At 43.8% G+C, this 18,896-nt stretch overlaps 1 protein-coding gene across 1 annotated transcript in view; it reads right to left on the bottom strand.

Annotated features, from left to right (window-relative positions):
- Positions 1-18,896, bottom strand: part of SIDT1 (SID1 transmembrane family member 1) — a 234,634-nt gene that overhangs the window by 121,203 nt on the left and 94,535 nt on the right. The window contains exons 8-10 of the mRNA XM_030203910.1: positions 18,711-18,804; positions 11,408-11,479; positions 8,143-8,236 (exon numbers count right to left, since the gene is read on the bottom strand). Coding sequence (XP_030059770.1) covers positions 8,143-8,236; positions 11,408-11,479; positions 18,711-18,804 — 260 coding nt within the window. The remainder of the gene's footprint in view (positions 1-8,142; positions 8,237-11,407; positions 11,480-18,710; positions 18,805-18,896) is intronic.

The raw sequence follows: 18,896 nt of genomic DNA, 5'->3' as shown, positions 1-18,896 counted from the left end.
GTATGGAATTTGCATATGTATGAGGAGAGACTTGAGGACCTCAACATATATACCCTGGAAGAAAGGAAAGGCAGGGGTGATTTGATACGGACTTTCAAATATTTGAAAGGTATTAATTTACAAACAAACCTTTTCCAGAAACGGGAAGGTGGTAGAACTGGAGGACATGAACTGAGGTTGCGGGGGAGCCAACTCAGGGGGGAGCATAGGGACAGAGGGATGATGGTGGATATGAAGGAAAAAAGGGACACCAAGAAGGGAACATAAGCATTGCCATACTGGGACAGGCTGAAGGTCCATCAAGCCCAGAATCCTGTTTCCAACAGGTCACAAGTATTAAGAGGAAAATAGATTTTATGCTGCTTATCCTAGAAATATGCAGTGGATTTTCCCATCTTAATAATGGCTTATGGACCTTTCTTTTAGGAAAGTATCCAAACCTTTTTAAAACTCTGCTAAGATAACTGCTTTTACCACATTCTCTGGCAACAAATTCTAGAGTTTAATTGCATGTTGAATGAAGAAATATTTTCTACAGTTTGTTTTAGATTTACTACTTAGTAGCTTCATTATGTGCCCCCTAATCCTAATATTTTTGGAAAGAGTAAACAAGTGATTCATGTCTACATATTCCATTCCACTCAGAATTTTATAGACCTCTATCATATCTCCCCTCAGTCGTCTTCTCCAAGCTGAAGAGCCCTAGCCGCTTTAGTCTTTCCTCATAGGGAAGTCATCCCATCCCCTTTAATCATTTTTGTCACCTTTCTCTGTTAACTTTTTTAAAAATTCTGCTATATCTTTTTTGAGATGTGGTGACCAGAATTGCGGCTAGACGCTATACACCCTTGCTATCAATGACAAAAGACATCCCAGCCAAGGGGCGGGGAAACCCGTATTATCAAAACAAGATGGGCATCCATCTTTCATTTCGATAATACAGTCGGGGACGCCCAAATCATGAAATTTAGGTTGACCTTAGAGATGGTCGTCCTTAGCGATGGTTGTCCCTGATTTTCAGCGGTAATGGAAACCTAGGATGCCCATCTCAGAAACAACCAAATCCAAGCCATTTGGTCATGGGACGAGCCAGCATTTGTAGTGCACTGGTCCCCCTGACATGCCAGGACACCAACCAGGTACCCTAGGGGGCACTGCAGTGGACTTCACAAATTGCTCCCAGGTGCATAGCTCCCTTACCTTGTGAGCTGAGCCCCCCAGCCCCTCCCAAAAACCTACTACCCACAACTGTACACCACTACCATAGCCCTAAGGGGTGAAGGGGGGCACCTACATGCGGGTACAGTGGGTTTCTGGTGGGTTTTGAAAGGTTCACATTTACCACCACAAGTGTAACAGGTACAGGGGATGGGCCTGGGTCCGCCTGCCTGAAGTGCACTGCACCAACTAAAATTGCTCCAGGGACCTGTATACTGCTGTCATGGAGCTGGATATTTATTTTATTTTGTTACATTTGTACCCTGCGCTTTCCCACTCATGGCAGGCTCAATGCAGCTTACATGGGGCAATGGAGGGTTGCCCAGTGACTTGCCCAGAGTCACAAGGAGCTGCCTGTGCCTGAAGTGGGAATCGAACTCAGTTCCCCAGGACCAAAGTCCACCACCCTAACCACTAGGCCACTCCTCCACATTTGAGGCTGGCATAGAGGCTGGCAAAAAATATTTAAAAAGTTTTTTTCGGGTGGGAGGGGGTTGGTGACCACTGGGGGAGTAAGGGGAGGTCATCTGGTCAGTTTGGGCACCTTTTTGAGGCTTGGTCATACCAAAAAATGGACCAAATCACCCAAGTGCTCGTCAGGGACGCCATTCTTTTTCCATTATTGGTCGAGGACGCCCATGTGTTAGGCACGCCCCAGTCCCGCCTTCGCTACGCTTCTGACACGCCCCCGTGAACTTTGGTCGTCCCCGTGATGGAAAGCAGTTGAAGACGCCCAAAATCGGAGGATGCCCATCTCCCGATTTGTGTTGAAAGATGGGCGCCCTTCTCTTTCGAAAATAAGCCTGCATGGCTCAATGGGGACTGAAGAGTGCAATCTCCCCCTAGCTCTCAATGTGGCCTGCAGCTATTTAAGGTTCCGCAGGATTCCCACAATCCCCATTCCCATGCATATCTCTAATTGGGAGTGGGGTGGGGGGTGGAACATAGTGTGAGGGGAGGGGCAGGGCATAGATGCATCAGATGTTGTGGTGTTCTCTTTTTAAAAAGTTGGCAACCCTAATGCCCACCCAAAAATTGGCCCACCCAAAATTTGCCTTCTGGTTACACCACTGTTCCCTATGCTCCAGGGCTAGTGCTCAGACTATGTTCTGAACACCGATTGGTCCATTTCCCTGTCAGGACTCTTGGAGCTTGGTAACTAGAAGCTCCAACATCATGGAGTGTAACCCTGACACCCCAATCACCTGAAGTCTCTATTATTTTATGAAGTCTCTTTTATTGAATAAATCACAGATAATTTACTCACAGATACCCAGGACTGTTCTTTATGTCTTTTGCTTTCACACTATCATGCACCTAACGTCTATGGCTTTAACACTATCATGTATTTTACCATCATGTACCCAAAACTTGCTGTAAAACCAATGTACATTCTTTTCTATTTCCAGTATCCACAATGAATTGTAAGCCACATTGAGCCTGCAAAAAGGTGGGATAATGTGGGATACAAATGTAATAATAATAATAATAATAGATGTTCAAAGATGCTGCTTCAGTGCAGTGGACTTCACAAATTGCTCCCAGGTGCATAGCTCCCTTACCTTGTGAGCTGAGCCCCCCAGCCCCTCCCAAAAACCTACTACCCACAACTGTACACCACTACCATAGCCCTAAGGGGTGAAGGGGGGCACCTACATGCGGGTACAGTGGGTTTCTGTACATCTTAATCTGGAGGCTGTGGGAGGTGGAGATCTGAGGAGAGGTAGTTGTATTGCAGGGGGGGGGGGAAGGTAGTTGAACAGGTAGAAATAGTCCAAAGCTAGGTGAATGGAATGTGCAATATCTCATTTGGGAGGAGATATCTTCAGGGTAAAAATCCAGGTTCGTTACAGGGAGTTTCAACAGGACATAGGATGGTGCATGCTCCATGTCTCTGGTTAGATGGTGTTAGAAAGCCTCGTGGCTGAAAGGACAAAGAGGTGTTGGGGCTTTACACAGGCGCAGGGAGGAGCAGATAGAGGCCAATGGGAACAGAGCCTGCCATCGGGTAGCAAGGGGTGGTCCTAGAGATAGGAAAGGTCATACCTGGCTGACCTTTCAGAGCAGAGATAGTAAGACTGAGCAGGAAGTGATAGCAGGAAGACAAAAGAGCCAAGCTCGGCAGAGAGAGAAAGGAGGTCTGGGCAGCCTCACAACCAGTGGTAACAGTTCTTGCACAACCAAGCAAGTGTGGTTGCACTGCCTGTGAACTACATTAGCCACAGTGCCTTGCTCATGTATCTTTGCAATGAAAGACTGCAGCAGCGAAAGTCCTTAGAAATGAGAATAACAGTAAAGGCATTACACACATTTCAGGATCACGTTATGAACTAGTGCAAGGCTGTCGGGAGACAGAACACTCCCGCTCTTGCTCATTTAGACTAACAAGAGGCTCAGTTTTAGTATTTGGAACTCTCTTCCTGTTCCTCTTTGAAGAGAAGTTTTCTTTAAAATATTTAAATTGGCTCCGAAATGTCATCTATTTCACTTAGCTTTTGGGGCCTAGTTTGCTTGGGACCTGGTCCATTGTAATTCTTGATATGACAATTTAATGTTGTCTTGGTTTTGGTATGATTGTTTCTTGATGGATGCTTCTGACCTATTTATTTTATAGAGTTCCTTTCCTACTTTTGTTGTATTTGCTTTATCTTTTTAAACCGCTTTGACCTGCCCAACCGGAAAGGCAGTACAGCAGGTTGTCAACAAACAATGATTTTGCAATCTATGTATGTAGCAATTACCACTTACCAAGCAGTATCGTAGTGTCTATGAGGGAAAAGTCTCAACTGTTACGGCAACATTTCCAGGCTGTTTGTTGCACGTACAAAAAAGTCATCAACTTAAAACCCCCCGTGTAACTTTTTTAATACACTTTTTTGTTTCTAATTGTTGAAATAGTTCTCATCACAATCAAATAACCGTAGTACTCTATTCATTCATAGTTTCAAAGCACAGATGCACTTATCTTGCGGCTTTACACTCCAGCTTGCTAGATGATTCCGGTCCCGTTTCGGTAATCTTCCTCAGGGAACCATAAAGCAAAACATCTAGTGATAGCTGATGCTTGATGCTGGAGCATTCTTAGACTGACATCCAACCCCCCCCCCCCCCTAAATTTAAACACTTCTGCTTTTGCCATATATGCTCTATAAGTGATTCTATACTGACATTCCCGCAGCCCTGCATTTACTGAGATCTGGGGAATGCGAGATATAAGTTTCCGAAAATCTATGCATGTGTGGCTGTCCCAGATCCATTGCCCATCTCTGGCAAACTTGTCCTGTTTTCTTCGCACCTTCTAACTCCCCTAGAGTCTTTCCCCGGGGATGTCACTGAAAAAAGCTCTAAGCCTGCGCCCATGACCACCCTCCAGCTTATGGGGCTCTAAAGATCTTACATAGTGGACCAGCTGATAATACGCAAATAAGTGATTTGGGCTAATGCCCACTCCCAGAGCTCCCAAGGACAAAATCCGTCCCCTGGCGTCTAGAACGTGTTCAAGTCTGGTAATCCCCAGCTCTGCCCATCTACGAAAGGTTGGACTATCAGAACCTGGTGTGAACTTTGAGTTACCCTGTAACGGTATCAGATCTGAAGTATCCGTCTCCAGGCCCCACAACCTATTTAGATCCCTCCAGACCTCTCTCAAAGGGTTCAGTAACATGCTATTGCGCACATGTTCAGGTAAATCTTTTCTGTTACAGTGCAGCAGGTAATGCGGGTGGAGTGGCCCAAAGAAGTCATATTCCATATTACGTGGCGTATAATCTTGTCTCCCCAACATCCAATCCCCTAGATGTCGCAGCAAACAGGCTTGATTGTATCTGCGCACATCTGGAAGCCCCATGCCCCTCTCTTTCCAGGGACCCATAAGAAATTTCAATGAGAGTTTTGGCTTAGATTCTCTCCACACAAACTTCCGCAGATGCCGATACAACTGACTTGAGATCTTTTTGTTTGATTCGGAGAGGCAGCACCTGCAACGTGTAAAGCCACCGTGGAAACTCCACCATTCGAAACAGATGAATCCACCCGTGTAGAGTAAGCGGCAACGTCCCCCACGTGCTAAGCCGGCCCTTCATCCTGTCCAATAAATTTGTATAGTTCAGCTGGTATAAAGTGGACGTTCTCATGCCAACCTGGACGCCCAAGTACGGAAGAGAGTCTGTTGCCCATTTAAGCGGGAATCCGGTCCCCCACTCCGTCTTCACACTGGCGTGTGCTGTTAGTGCCAGAGATTTAGAGTAGTTTATTTTAAGTCCCGCAAAATCACCATATTCCTGAAACAATTCCAGTAAGGCTCGCAAGGATCTAGCTGGTTGCCTGAGATGGACTAGTACGTCATCCGAGAAGGCGGAGACCTTGAACGAGGATGCTCCCCAGGTTACCCCCTCCACTTCGGGATGGACCTCAATTTCCCTTATCAAAGGGTCCAAGGCAAGTACAAAGAGTAAAGGCGACAGTGGGCACCCATGCCGCGTGCCCCTCCGGATTGAAAACATGGAAGACTTCTCCCCATTCACCCACATGTACGCCCGTGGATTCGACTAAAGTGCCCCCACTGCCTCTCTAAACCTACCTTCAACTCCAACTCTCTCCATCACTTGGAACAGAAAGTTCCATACTACACGATCAAAGGCCTTCTCTGCGTCAAAACTGACCAACAGAGAAGGCCTTTTTCTCGCTTCCATAACCTCCAAAGATGCCAAGAGCGCCCTAACATTTCTCCCCACCAACCTACCCTTCACAAAGCCCACTTGCGGGGATGCAATCAAATCCGGCATCACTCTGGACAGTCGATTTGCCAGTATCTTAGCATATATCTTGACATCGCAATTTAGCAATGATATGGGCCTATACAACCCTACCTCCATCCTATCATTCCCAGGCTTCAGCAATACTATTACTTTCACTATGTTCATTGAGTCCGACATTGCTCCAGAAGTGGCCATATCATTATATAGACTTAACAGGGGGAGCGTCACCCGCTCCTGAACTAGCTTGTAGTAGGCCATAGTAAATCCATCTGGCCCCGGCACTTTTTGTATCTTGCTCTGTTGGAGAGCCAACATCAGTTTGCCTTCTGTCACTGGGTCATTTACAGTGGTGGAAATAAGTATTTGATCCCTTGCTGATTTTGTAAGTTTGCCCACTGACAAAGACATGAGCAGCCCATAATTGAAGGGTAGGTTATTGGTAACAGTGAGAGATAGCACATCACAAATTAAATCCGGAAAATCACATTGTGGAAAGTATATGAATTTATTTGCATTCTGCAGAGGGAAATAAGTATTTGATCCCCCACCAACCAGTAAGAGATCTGGCCCCTACAGACCAGGTAGATGCTCCAAATCAACTCGTTACCTGCATGACAGACAGCTGTCGGCAATGGTCACCTGTATGAAAGACACCTGTCCACAGACTCAGTGAATCAGTCAGACTCTAACCTCTACAAAATGGCCAAGAGCAAGGAGCTGTCTAAGGATGTCAGGGACAAGATCATACACCTGCACAAGGCTGGAATGGGCTACAAAACCATCAGTAAGACGCTGGGCGAGAAGGAGACAACTGTTGGTGCCACAGTAAGAAAATGGAAGAAGTACAAAATGACTGTCAATCGACAAAGATCTGGGGCTCCACGCAAAATCTCACCTCGTGGGGTATCCTTGATCATGAGGAAGGTTAGAAATCAGCCTACAACTACAAGGGGGGAACTTGTCAATGATCTCAAGGCAGCTGGGACCACTGTCACCACGAAAACCATTGGTAACACATTACGACATAACGGATTGCAATCCTGCAGTGCCCGCAAGGTCCCCCTGCTCCGGAAGGCACATGTGACGGCCCGTCTGAAGTTTGCCAGTGAACACCTGGATGATGCCGAGAGTGATTGGGAGAAGGTGCTGTGGTCAGATGAGACAAAAATTGAGCTCTTTGGCATGAACTCAACTCGCCGTGTTTGGAGGAAGAGAAATGCTGCCTATGACCCAAAGAACACCGTCCCCACTGTCAAGCATGGAGGTGGAAATGTTATGTTTTGGGGGTGTTTCTCTGCTAAGGGCACAGGACTACTTCACCGCATCAATGGGAGAATGGATGGGGCCATGTACCGTACAATTCTGAGTGACAACCTCCTTCCCTCCGCCAGGGCCTTAAAAATGGGTCGTGGCTGGGTCTTCCAGCATGACAATGACCCAAAACATACAGCCAAGGCAACAAAGGAGTGGCTCAGGAAGAAGCACATTAGGGTCATGGAGTGGCCTAGCCAGTCACCAGACCTTAATCCCATTGAAAACTTATGGAGGGAGCTGAAGCTGCGAGTTGCCAAGTGACAGCCCAGAACTCTTAATGATTTAGAGATGATCTGCAAAGAGGAGTGGACCAAAATTCCTCCTGACATGTGTGCAAACCTCATCATCAACTACAGAAGACGTCTGACCGCTGTGCTTGCCAACAAGGGTTTTGCCACCAAGTATTAGGTCTTGTTTGCCAGAGGGATTAAATACTTATTTCCCTCTGCAGAATGCAAATAAATTCATATACTTTCCACAATGTGATTTTCCGGATTTAATTTGTGATGTGCTATCTCTCACTGTTACCAATAACCTACCCTTCAATTATGGGCTGCTCATGTCTTTGTCAGTGGGCAAACTTACAAAATCAGCAAGGGATCAAATACTTATTTCCACCACTGTAGATACTTCTTTTGTGCATCCTTTACTAATAGTTTGTGCATGCTATTATCTTATGTGTTACCAAACTACCACGGGGCCCATTTCATGCTTATTTTTCTGGTTCTCACATACCTGTGAATGTTTTATTTAAGGATTTTCATTAGTTGCCCAAAATATTTTGAAGATTGTCCAGTCCAGTTACTAGAGTTCAGATAATAAAAAAATATTGGTAAAACAAGAAGGTACTCACCGGATGTATTGCACAAAAGCAACAATGAGTGTTCCAAGGTAGAACGCAAGGAATATGACAAGGCAGAGGAGAATGGCCTTCACATAGACTGAGGCTGAGGAAGCAAAAATATAACTTCTATAACATCTTAGAAATATGTTTGAAACTTTTTATTTGAAAACACAAATGAAGTGTCAACTCAGTACAAATGAAAAATTATAGTAGCAATCAGCATCAGACCAACAGTGCCAATAACAGACAGTATTTTGTCTTCCCCCCCATCATCCTCTCCCCAGCCTTCCTCCTGCCACTATTTGAACTAAATGCGATGAACTTTTTAGTTGGGAGAACCAATTAGTGCTAGTTTCTTCACATAGCTATGCACTGCTCCCCAAATTTCTCAAGCGCCAAAAACATATTTATCAATTGATTCTGTCGAACCTATTTTTGCTTCAAAACTAATATATATAGAAGAGATTTGCCTTTGAATGCAGTAGGCCATAGATGCCAGACGCCAAAATCCTTCTGATATTTACGACTGAATGCCTCCCCTTCATAAATCCCACCTGTGAATCTTGCACTAACTCCGGAAGCACCAAGCATATCCTCTAGTATTTTTGTCAGAATCTTTTTGCTCCACATTTAAGATGATTTGGCCAAGGACTTCCTTCATATGATCCTTGCCAGTTTTAGATATAGCACATATGTGTGCATCATTTCTCCCATAAGAAAAATTTCCACTCTCAAGCCATTGGCAAAAAGCTTCACTTAGTGGGGTGCTAGCTTTATCTTGTAGAATCTTATAAAACGCAGAACTATACCTAACACATCCTAGGGCTTTACAAGTAGCTACCCCCTTTTATGGTCATCTGAATTTACTAGGATGAAAACAGAGCTTTTAAAATCTCCAATTTGTCCAAGGAAATTCTAGGCAATGCACAATTGTCCAAATAGTTATGGGCATCTACCACACTCCCCTCCTCCCATAGATACAATGAAGTCCAGAAATACCTTCCCAATATGATCCCAATTGTTCTGAATTCTACCCTGCCCATCATAGATAGGAATGCCTTGACGAACTGGCACGAGTAGCCTAAGCAATGCTGAGAACAGCTTCCAAGCTTATCCCCGTAATGAAACAGCTTATATATATAATACTGGACAGACTATTTTGTATGAGCGGGCACAGAAATGTTCAGTGATGTCCGCACCGATATTAAGTTCGCTTTCTGATTTCAGTAGGATTCATTGCATACATTCATTCATAACTGCCTTTCTAAATTCAAAATCCTCCTTCATCTTGACAGTATATCTAATAATTGCCCTTCCAAGAACTACAATTTGCAGTCTCCCAGTAAGTGATATGTTTTCTTTGTGCTCAACATTGGCAGTTTCATAAAACAACTCTTTCTCAGGAACTGCCTTAAATCCCAAATTCTCATAAAAGCATAAAGGGAATCTCCATACTTTCCTAATGTTGAGTCTTTCCATCAAAGTATAACCATAACACTGCATGACCTGAAACTGCTATTGGACCTCTCTCTCTGCCCTACCCACTCTCAAATATATCCTTAGCTACCAGAAAGTAACTGATTTACTGTAGTACTCTGTACTACACTCTCAGAATATCAGTACCTTTCTCCCACTGTGGGTTTGTTGTGGCTTACATCGAGAGGCCTGCAGTACTGCTTCTTTCTGGACAAAGTTCAGGAATTGGGCAATTATTGCCATGGCTCCAGCTCTTCATCCACCCCCCCAACTCTTATGTGCACATTTAACCTGTATTCTGCCCAACTCATTGGCCAATTTTAATTCCAAAGGCATCCAAGTTTCCAAAAATCCACATATTTCATTGTCTTTAATATCCTCAGCTATCCACAGATTATTGTGATATGAGTAGTTTTTTAAACCATACAGTTTTGTTACCTGTAGCTCCAGAGCCACCTTGAACATAAGAATAGACATACTGGATCAGACCAATGGTCCATCCAGCCCAGTATCCTTTTTTCCCAAACAGTGGCCAAGCCAGGTTACGAGTACATGGCAGAAACCCAATTTGCAGCAACATTCTATGTTACCAATCCCGGGGCAAGCAGTTGCTTCCCTATTGTCTGTCTCAATAGCAGATTATGGACTTTTCCTCCAAGAATTTGTCCAAAGCTTTTTAAAATCCAGATACGCTAACCACTGTTACTACTTCCTCCGGCAAAGAGTTCCAGAGCTTAATTATTCGTTGAGTGAAAAACTATTTCCTCCTATTTGTTTTAAAAGTATTTCTATGTAACTTCCTCAAGTGTCCTGTCTTTGTACTTTTGGAACGAGTAAAAAAATCGATTTATTTCTACTCGTTCTACAGCACTCAGGATTTTGTAGACCTAAATCATATCTCTCCTCAGCTGTCTCTTTTCCAAGCTGAAAAACCCTAACCACTTTAGCTTTTTCTCATACGAGAGGTGTTCCATCCCCTTTATCATTTTGGTCACTCTTCTTTTCTTCTCCATGGAGTGGAGCCTTTGTCAATTCCCCTAGGAAAAAATTTCCTGCAGCAATTTCTCAAGGGACAGCATGAGAATTTCAGTTCACCTGTACACTTTTTTATATACTGAACAACAATGTATTACTAAGCATCTCAACAATCCTTACTCCCACTGATTTCCCCAGGAGATTATGAGATAGGAGAAGTATGAAGCCTCCCAGTCAGCATTCATGTATTACTCAATAGGATTCATATTGGGATAGAGTCATGGATATTCTAATCCAGCTTCCATACTAAAACTCCTTCACCAATCTGTGCAATGTTTTTCTGGGAGATGCTGCAAGCTCCTGTGTAGGCCTATTTGAGAGGGTCTTCTGACCACCTTGGTAAAATCTTCTGGACAAAACAGTGCCTTCCTTGTGGTAATCGCTGTTGCCTCTCTTCTGGGTAGAAGTCTTTTTGGGCCTTTCCTACTTGGTGTCTTCTGACACAATAGAAACAATACAACCCAGGTTGGTCCACTTCTTTTTTTTTCCCCCCTTGGGAACAGTCCCTGTGTGTGATACTGTCTTATTTGGGATTAAGGTGAAATAAGCTTAGTGTTCTGGCCCTCCCTCACGTCAAGACTCTACCCTAGGGCTGTCCTTGTCTTTGCCATGAGAATGTTTCATTGTTAATTTTTTTCCCTTTGGGCAGGGGAATACTTGAGTGCCCTCTATAGCATTGCTTTAGTATGATAGCTACATTCTCCTGTTGTCTGTAGTAAAACTCTCTTACAGTCTCTCAGCTGCAAACTTCAGCATCACTAACCTTTGATGGAAGGGACTATGGTCACTTGGAGGTCCTTTACTCGTTGCAGATTCCAGGTATGGTTCTCTTTGTCTAGTTTGACAAAAGAAACAGTGGATTAGTTGCTTCTAACTTTAACCCTGCAGCAAGATCCTCATATGGTACATTATATGAAGACATTATATCTGATATCATCAAGTGACATAATGCACGAGTGCATCTGTCACAATGTTTCAGTCATAACTGGATCAAATTGAATCTCTCAGGAGCAAACATTTCCGTGGGACTCAGAAAAATGGTCTCTCGGCACAACAGAGAATTCTACCTGGTAGAACAAAAAGTTCAGTACCCAATGTTAGCCTTGGTTGCCTAGTATAATGAGATCTTTCCTTAAAGCACATCTTAAGGGTACTGGAGATAATTTGTGGTTAAGGATTCAGCTAGGGTTAGATTTGTTTTTGTTTTGTTTCTGGCTTTTTAGTTTCCTTGCATTTTCTTTAATACACAAAAGAGGAAATATCATTGACATTTCCTAATTTGTTTCAAATGAAAAGCATGTCCCTAAAATCCATATACCTCCAAGATGCAAAGTTTGGGCATAATAGGGTAATTTTATAACAGGACAGTTACTTTGGGAGACCAAGTAAGTACCTGTTTTGGGACTTGTTTTATAAAAGTAATGTAGCATACTATGCCATAATTTGTAGTTTGAATATTTTTACTGCTGAAATTGTCTATTGCTTATGTTTGACTTATTCTTGCTGCACACCACCTTGAGTGAATTCCTTCAAAAAAGCAGTAAATAAATCCTAATAAATAAATAAATAAATAACACACACACAGAGGCACCTATGAATCCTATAAACTAGCTGCATGAAAGCTGCAGAACTTGTGGCTAAAATATATCCACATACCTCTGCACCTGCTCAGGAGAAGGTGTAAACATGCATGAGTTTTTAGGTATAAATCCCTCCAGTATTTAAATAAAATGTTCTGTTTTTAATCTACTTAATTTATTCAATTGCTTCAACAATAATTTGAAAGGTGTCTTAGCTTAAGAAGCTTAAGAAACAAACAATTGAAGAAACTAAGTAGATTAAGTTCAAGCTCAAATTCTCTTTGTTCTTGATATACTATCATGGAACCATCTAGGCAGTTTATAATACCAACTAACACGGGGGAAAGAAAGAAGAAAAAAGTGGGGTTTACAATATCATTAGAGGAACAGGTTGGAGGGGAGAGGTTCCAGGGAAAGAGTACCCTGCCATATATTCCCATGTCACAATCCAGTCCCAGAGTAATCTCTGCAATAGGTATTGTATAGTTTACTGTAAAAATACATTTCAAACAAACATGCTTTAAACTTGGAAAATGACGGTTCACGACACAATAAAGTGGCATGGCATTCCATAAAAGAAGGGCAGTCACGCTGAACACTTCAGTTTTGGAAGCCGTATCTTGCGAAGGATGTAAAAAGAATTGAAGCGGTGCAAAGGAAAGCTACGAGAATGGTATGGGATTTGCATTACAAGACGTATGAGGGGAGACTTGTGGACCAACATGTATACTCTGGAGGAAAGGAGAAACAGGGGTGATATGATACAGACGTTCAAATATTTGAAAGGTATTAATCCGCAAACGAATCTTTTCCGGAGATGCTAAGGCAGTAGAACGAGAGGACATGAAATGAGATTGAAGGGGGGCAGACTCAGGAAAAATGTCAGGAAGTACTTTTTCATGGAGAGAGTGGTGGATGCTTGGAATGCCCTTCCGCGGGAGGTGGTGGAGATGAAAATGGTAACAGAATTCAAACATGCGTGGGATAAACATAAAGGAATCCTGTTCAGAAGGAATGTATCCTTGGGAGCTTAGCCAAGTTTAGGTGGCAGAGCCGGTGGTGGGAGGCGGGGCTAGTGGTTGGGAGGCGGGGATAGTGCTGGGCAGACTTATACGGTCTGTGCCAGAGCCGGTGGTGGGAGGCGGGGATAGTGCTGGGCAGACTTATACGGTCTGTGCCAGAGCTGGTGGTGGGAGATGGGGATAGTGCTGGCCAGACTTATACGGTCTGTGCCCTGAAGAGGACAGGTACAAATAAAAAGTGGCACATGTGAGTTTATCTTGTTGGGCAGACTGGATGGACCATGCAGGTCTTTTTCTGCCATCATCTACTATGTTGCTATGTTATATATATGATTGTAACAAATTTGTCTATAGGATAGAAACAGATTTGTCTGTAGGATGGCAATACCAGTAATCAATGGTCAGTGGAGCATTGAGCCCGATTGAGTACTGTAAATGATACTCCCCTCCGCCTGAGGGTCCTCGGGATCTCCCCTTCACCCTTGCTGCCCCAACCTCCTGGTTCACTGCAGTCCACAGGGCAGGGCTCAAAGAAATCCCTTCAAAGCAAAACTAACAAGTTCTTTATTTTGCTTGGGATCCAACAGTCCAGCAGTGCAAAACGACACAATACTTGAAGCAAAAAAAAAAAAACCTCACAATTCCCCCTGTTGCTCCTCTCAGGGTACAACACAGCAAGAAAAAAAAACAACTTTTAACTCCCAGGCTTCCAGCACCCAGCTGGGTTCCTTTCGGACAGTTTTATGGTCTTCTTTCTCCCCCCCCCTCTCCCTTGAGAGGGGGCAAACCACTGCAAGCAGTTCCAACAAAAAAAAACAAACAAACACAGTTCTTGAGGCTTCAGCACAAAGCTCAAACCCCCTTCAGCTTCTTTTAGGCTTTTTAGCCACAGTTTCAGCCCACTCCGAGAAAATCTCTCATCCCTCTTCAACCAGAACTCTTTAAACTCAAAGTTCAATCACAGCCTGAGCTCTGGAAAATGAAAAGGCCCCACCCATCTGGGTCACTCTCTCTAAGCACTGATCCATCCTCCCACATGACCTTTCCTCTTTCCTCTCTTAGCCCAGTTACCATACCATGAAGTTACCTGGTCTCTTATTTTGTTACCTAAGGAGTGAGCCCAGGCTGAGAGGTCCATAGGCTCTTCCTCGCTCTCCTCTCTTTCTCTCTGCCCAGCTTCTTGATACTCCATGGGCTCCCCGTCCCACACACTTTGCAGCTGTTCCTCTTTCCTTTGATTACCCTGCAGGGGCACCACCCTTTCCTTGTTAGAGTTCTCCCCCTGTTCCTGCTGGGGAAGGTAATCTCTATACCAGGCTTTTCCCCGAGGTTGCTGGGAAATGTAATCTCTTCCTCTCCTCTATTTTGTAGAGGTCACGAACCTTTCTCTGCTCTCTCTCGGGGGATGCTGGGTAATGTAGTCCTTTTCTCTCCACCCTTTTCTAGGGGGCATTACTACTTCTCTCGCGCTCTGGGGATGGAATGGAGGCAAGGCTCTGTTCTGCCTACGTCTGCTCGTGAGCCGCCTCCCTTCTTCCTCTTCCACTTCCATCTTATATACCCCCAGGTCCTCTCCTTCACAGTACATAGGGGATAAGGTAGTGAAAAAGAAACAATATGAATCCTGAAAGACAAACCTGGTAGGTTAGCATGAGAAATTTATAGGTGATCCTGGTAGCAATGGGCAGCCAATATTCTTCATTGAGCAATGATGCTACATGATCCCATTTTATAGCTCCAGTAACAAATCTTATTGCCATATTCTGGATTGTCTGAAGATGCCTCAAGTTTTGTATTCACAGGCCATGAAAAAGAGAATTATAGTAGCCTAACTGAATAAGAACCACAGACTGGACTAAAATCCAAATAAATCTGGAGTCTAGGAGGGAGTGTACGTAATGTATCTTGAAGAAACATTTCTTCATCATAAGAGAAATATGGGACCAAAATGTTAAATTTTCTAAAACCTTTGGAGGTTACTCTTGATAGGCTACCTGTTCAACAGGCTGGTCCGATATAGAAACTGGCCAATTATGCTGGCTTCTTATCCCATCAGAAAAAATATGAACCTTTGATTTAGCAAGACTCAGTACAAGTTTATGCTCCATAACCCAGACAACTTCAAATTCAAATCATGAATAACTTGCTCATCAGAGAGGTCTATAGTGCATAGAATTTGGATGTTATCAACATATATAAAAGGCATAAAATCAAGGGTCTGAAAAAGTAGTACTAGCGGTGAGAGAAAAATGTTGAAAATTATAGGCACCAACAGCCCTGTGAGACCTCACAAAATAGTTGATATGAGGAAGAACATTTATCTTCCCACAAAACTATTTGAAAGATATGAGTGGAAACAGTAATATACTACGTCTTTAATCCCCATCTCTGATAGTCGATGTGGGAGGAATATGGTCAACAATATCAAATGCTGATGACAGATCCAAAGAGATGAGAACCACCATGTTTGTCTTAGTGTGTATAAATGTATGATATAGTGCCTAATAGAGTAGTCTCTGTATTGTAATTGGGTTGAAAGCTGTCTGGCCAGGCTTGGTCCTTTCCCCCCCCCAAAAAAAACAGACTAATTGATCAGCAACCATACGTTCAGTTATTTTGGAAATAAATGGTAAGTTTGAAATAGGAGGCCTCTGATTGGGAGACTTTTGGATCTTTGATGTTAGGGCAGATATAAGCAATCTTCCAATTATGAGAGATAGTTCCTAAAGCAAGGGAAGTGTTTATGAGACCATGTACATATGGAAGGAAAAAAGTGTCATAATGTTTTAATATAGAAGATGGAACAGGATCGAGAAGTGCTGTAGTGGCCTAGAAGCCCAGAGCATCATTCACAATTGGAAAGGAATTTGTACGTGGAATGATGAAAAGCTGTTGCAAGAAGATGATACTGGTCCAATTACAGGTGGTGAGAATGTTTCCATCAGTCTTGATCTGTACAGGAATGACCCCATCATCAGTAGGCAAAAATTTCTGTTGAAGATCATTAACTTTGGATGTAAAGGTAAAAGCAAGGTCAACAGCAGAGGGGGCACTAGTATCCTCCACTCAATCTGGGCTTTTAGTTAGAGAACTTAAAAATTAAACTGGGACTGTTGAAGATGTGTGGCGGAATATTTATCTTAGTGTAATAAAAATTGAATGGTCTACTAAGATTCTCACCATCTGATGGTCTGCAAAAATCTTTCCTTCATATTGGTAGCTATGTTGCGATATATTTGTTTTCTCCACATCCTCCCTGTGCTGATTGTCAACTGCAGAATGTATTAGATTGATACATATTTTATGAACTATACATATATTTTATGACTCTGCTCAAACTATACTCCTGAACACACCTACAAATGGACTGCATCTTGTCACAGTACAAACCCTATGGGGTAATTTTACAAGAAGCCTTTTACATAGCCAAAACAGTTGACATGCAAAATATCCGTTATAAAAATTACCATCTGAAAGAAGTGCACATTTTTGGTCCGTTTATCCCATTTCATCTTCAACCCCTCACCCCAGACATTTAAATTTCAAAGTGTATAAACACAAACCATATTTATCATCATTTATTCAGAAGTGATAGATGTCAACTACAGATGACTGGCAAATTCAATAATCTATTTAATTAAGGAAGATACTCTGATACTTTGAAATTATGCGGACTTCAAACTGTTTGACTGGTTGACATCTTCCCTGTCCCAATGTTCAGTTATCACATACTGTGCAAACTGTGAAATTGCAACTGGACCATTACCTTTTAATGGTTTTCTTTCTGAGCAAAGACACTATAAAGCAGACGTGGAGGGGCATTTTCGATCGTGGACACCCATCTCTAAGGGCGCCCATCTCCGAGGACAGCGCCGCAAAGGGGCAGGGCCAACTGTATTTTCAAAACAAGATGGCTGGCCATCTTTCGTTTCGATAATACGGTTGGGGCCGCCCAAATGTCAGAGATGGCTGGGTTTGAGATGGCTGACCTCGGTTTTTGCCCATAATGGAAACCGAGGCCGGCGATCTGAAACCCAGCCAAATCCAAGGCATTTGGTCAAGCTAGGGGCCAGCATTTGTAGTGCACTGCTCCCTCTGACATGCCAGGACACCAATCAGGCACCCTAGGGGGCACTTCTAAAAATTAAAAAAAATAAAAATGGCTCCCAGGTGCATAGCTCCCTTACCTTGGGTGCTGAGCCCCCCAACCCCACCCCAAAATACCCATTCCCCAAAACTATACACCACTACCATAGCCATAAGAGGTGAAGGGGGGCACCTATATGTGGGTACAGTGGGTTTTGAGTGGGTTTTGAAGGGCTCCCGTTTTCCACCACAAGTGTAACAGGTGGGGGGGCATGGGCCTGGGTCCGCCTGCTTGAAGTCCACTGCACCCACTAAAACTGCTCCAGGGACCTGTATACTGCTGCGATGGACCTGTGTATGACATTTGAGGCTGGCAAAAAAAGTTTTTAAAGTTGTTTTTTGAGGGTGGGAGGGGATTAGTGAGCACTGGGGGAGTCAGGAGAGGTGATCCTTGATTTCCTTCGGTGGTCATCTGGTCAGTTCGGGCACTTTTTTGGGACTTGGACCTGAAAAAAAGGGACCAAATAAAGTGGACCAAATTCTCACCAAGGACACCCTTCTTTTTTCCATTATCAGCCGAGGGTGCCCATCTCTTAAGCATGCCCCGGCACGCCACTATCCTGCCTTCGCTACCCTTCCAACACGTCCCCTTGAAGTTTGGCCGGCTCCGCGACGGAAAGCAGTTGAAGCCGGCCAAAATCAGCTTTCGATTATACCGATTTGGCCGACTTCAGGAGATCGCCGGCCATCTCCCGATTTGTGTTGGAAGATGGCCAGCGATCTCTTTCGAAAATAAGCTGGTTAGTGTCACACTCTTGTTATGAATTGGACCTCTGTCAAAAATATAGATGTGGTCTTCAGAGCGTCTGAGAGACCAAGTAGGGCCCAAGGTAAAATCTTGAGGGTGCCCCCCCTCCCTGTAGGCCCCCCATCTGGCAGTAGCTTACTGCTCACTCAGTACGTCTCCTGCTCCTGTGTGCTGGTTTACTGGCCACGGGTCCTTCTTCCTGCCACGTCCCCTCCTGCCTATGTGGAAATAGGAAGTACTTCACATAGGAGGTGGGATGTGCCAGAACAGAGTTAAAGCGATAACATGATAACCTGGCACATAGGAGCAGGAGACCGATCCAGCCTTCTGTCTGTGCCTGCCAACTGAAGCCTGAAGAAAGTGGCTTTTTTATTGCCAGTACAGAGGCCTCCCTTGGAGGCTGGGCCTGGGGGAAGCTTGTCCCCCTGCCCTCCTCTCAGCGGCCGTGGTGGTCATTGAAAACTCAAATGATGCCTTTCTCTGATTAGCTCTGAAGCTCCAATGATTAACAATTTATTGCCTAGTAATTAACATAATGATCCCTTGTCTCATATATGTAGTACATCTTACCTTGGATACCTATGGGTGCAGATCCTCCGCAAGTATAGTCTTCTGGTTTTATCACGAATACCACATAGAACTGCCCATTGGGGAAATCCTTTCTCTACACAAGAGAGAGACTATGGGAAACTCAGGAACTCACAAAACAGTTTCCAACTTTCCATTAAGCAGCAACTCTTCTATTGAAAGTTTGAA

The sequence above is a fragment of the Microcaecilia unicolor genome, chromosome 5 (genome assembly GCF_901765095.1).
Source record: "Microcaecilia unicolor chromosome 5, aMicUni1.1, whole genome shotgun sequence".
Classification (NCBI taxonomy): Eukaryota; Metazoa; Chordata; class Amphibia; order Gymnophiona; family Siphonopidae; genus Microcaecilia; species Microcaecilia unicolor.
Note: the sequence above shows the minus strand (reverse complement) of the source record. Positions and strands in the feature narration are given on the sequence as shown.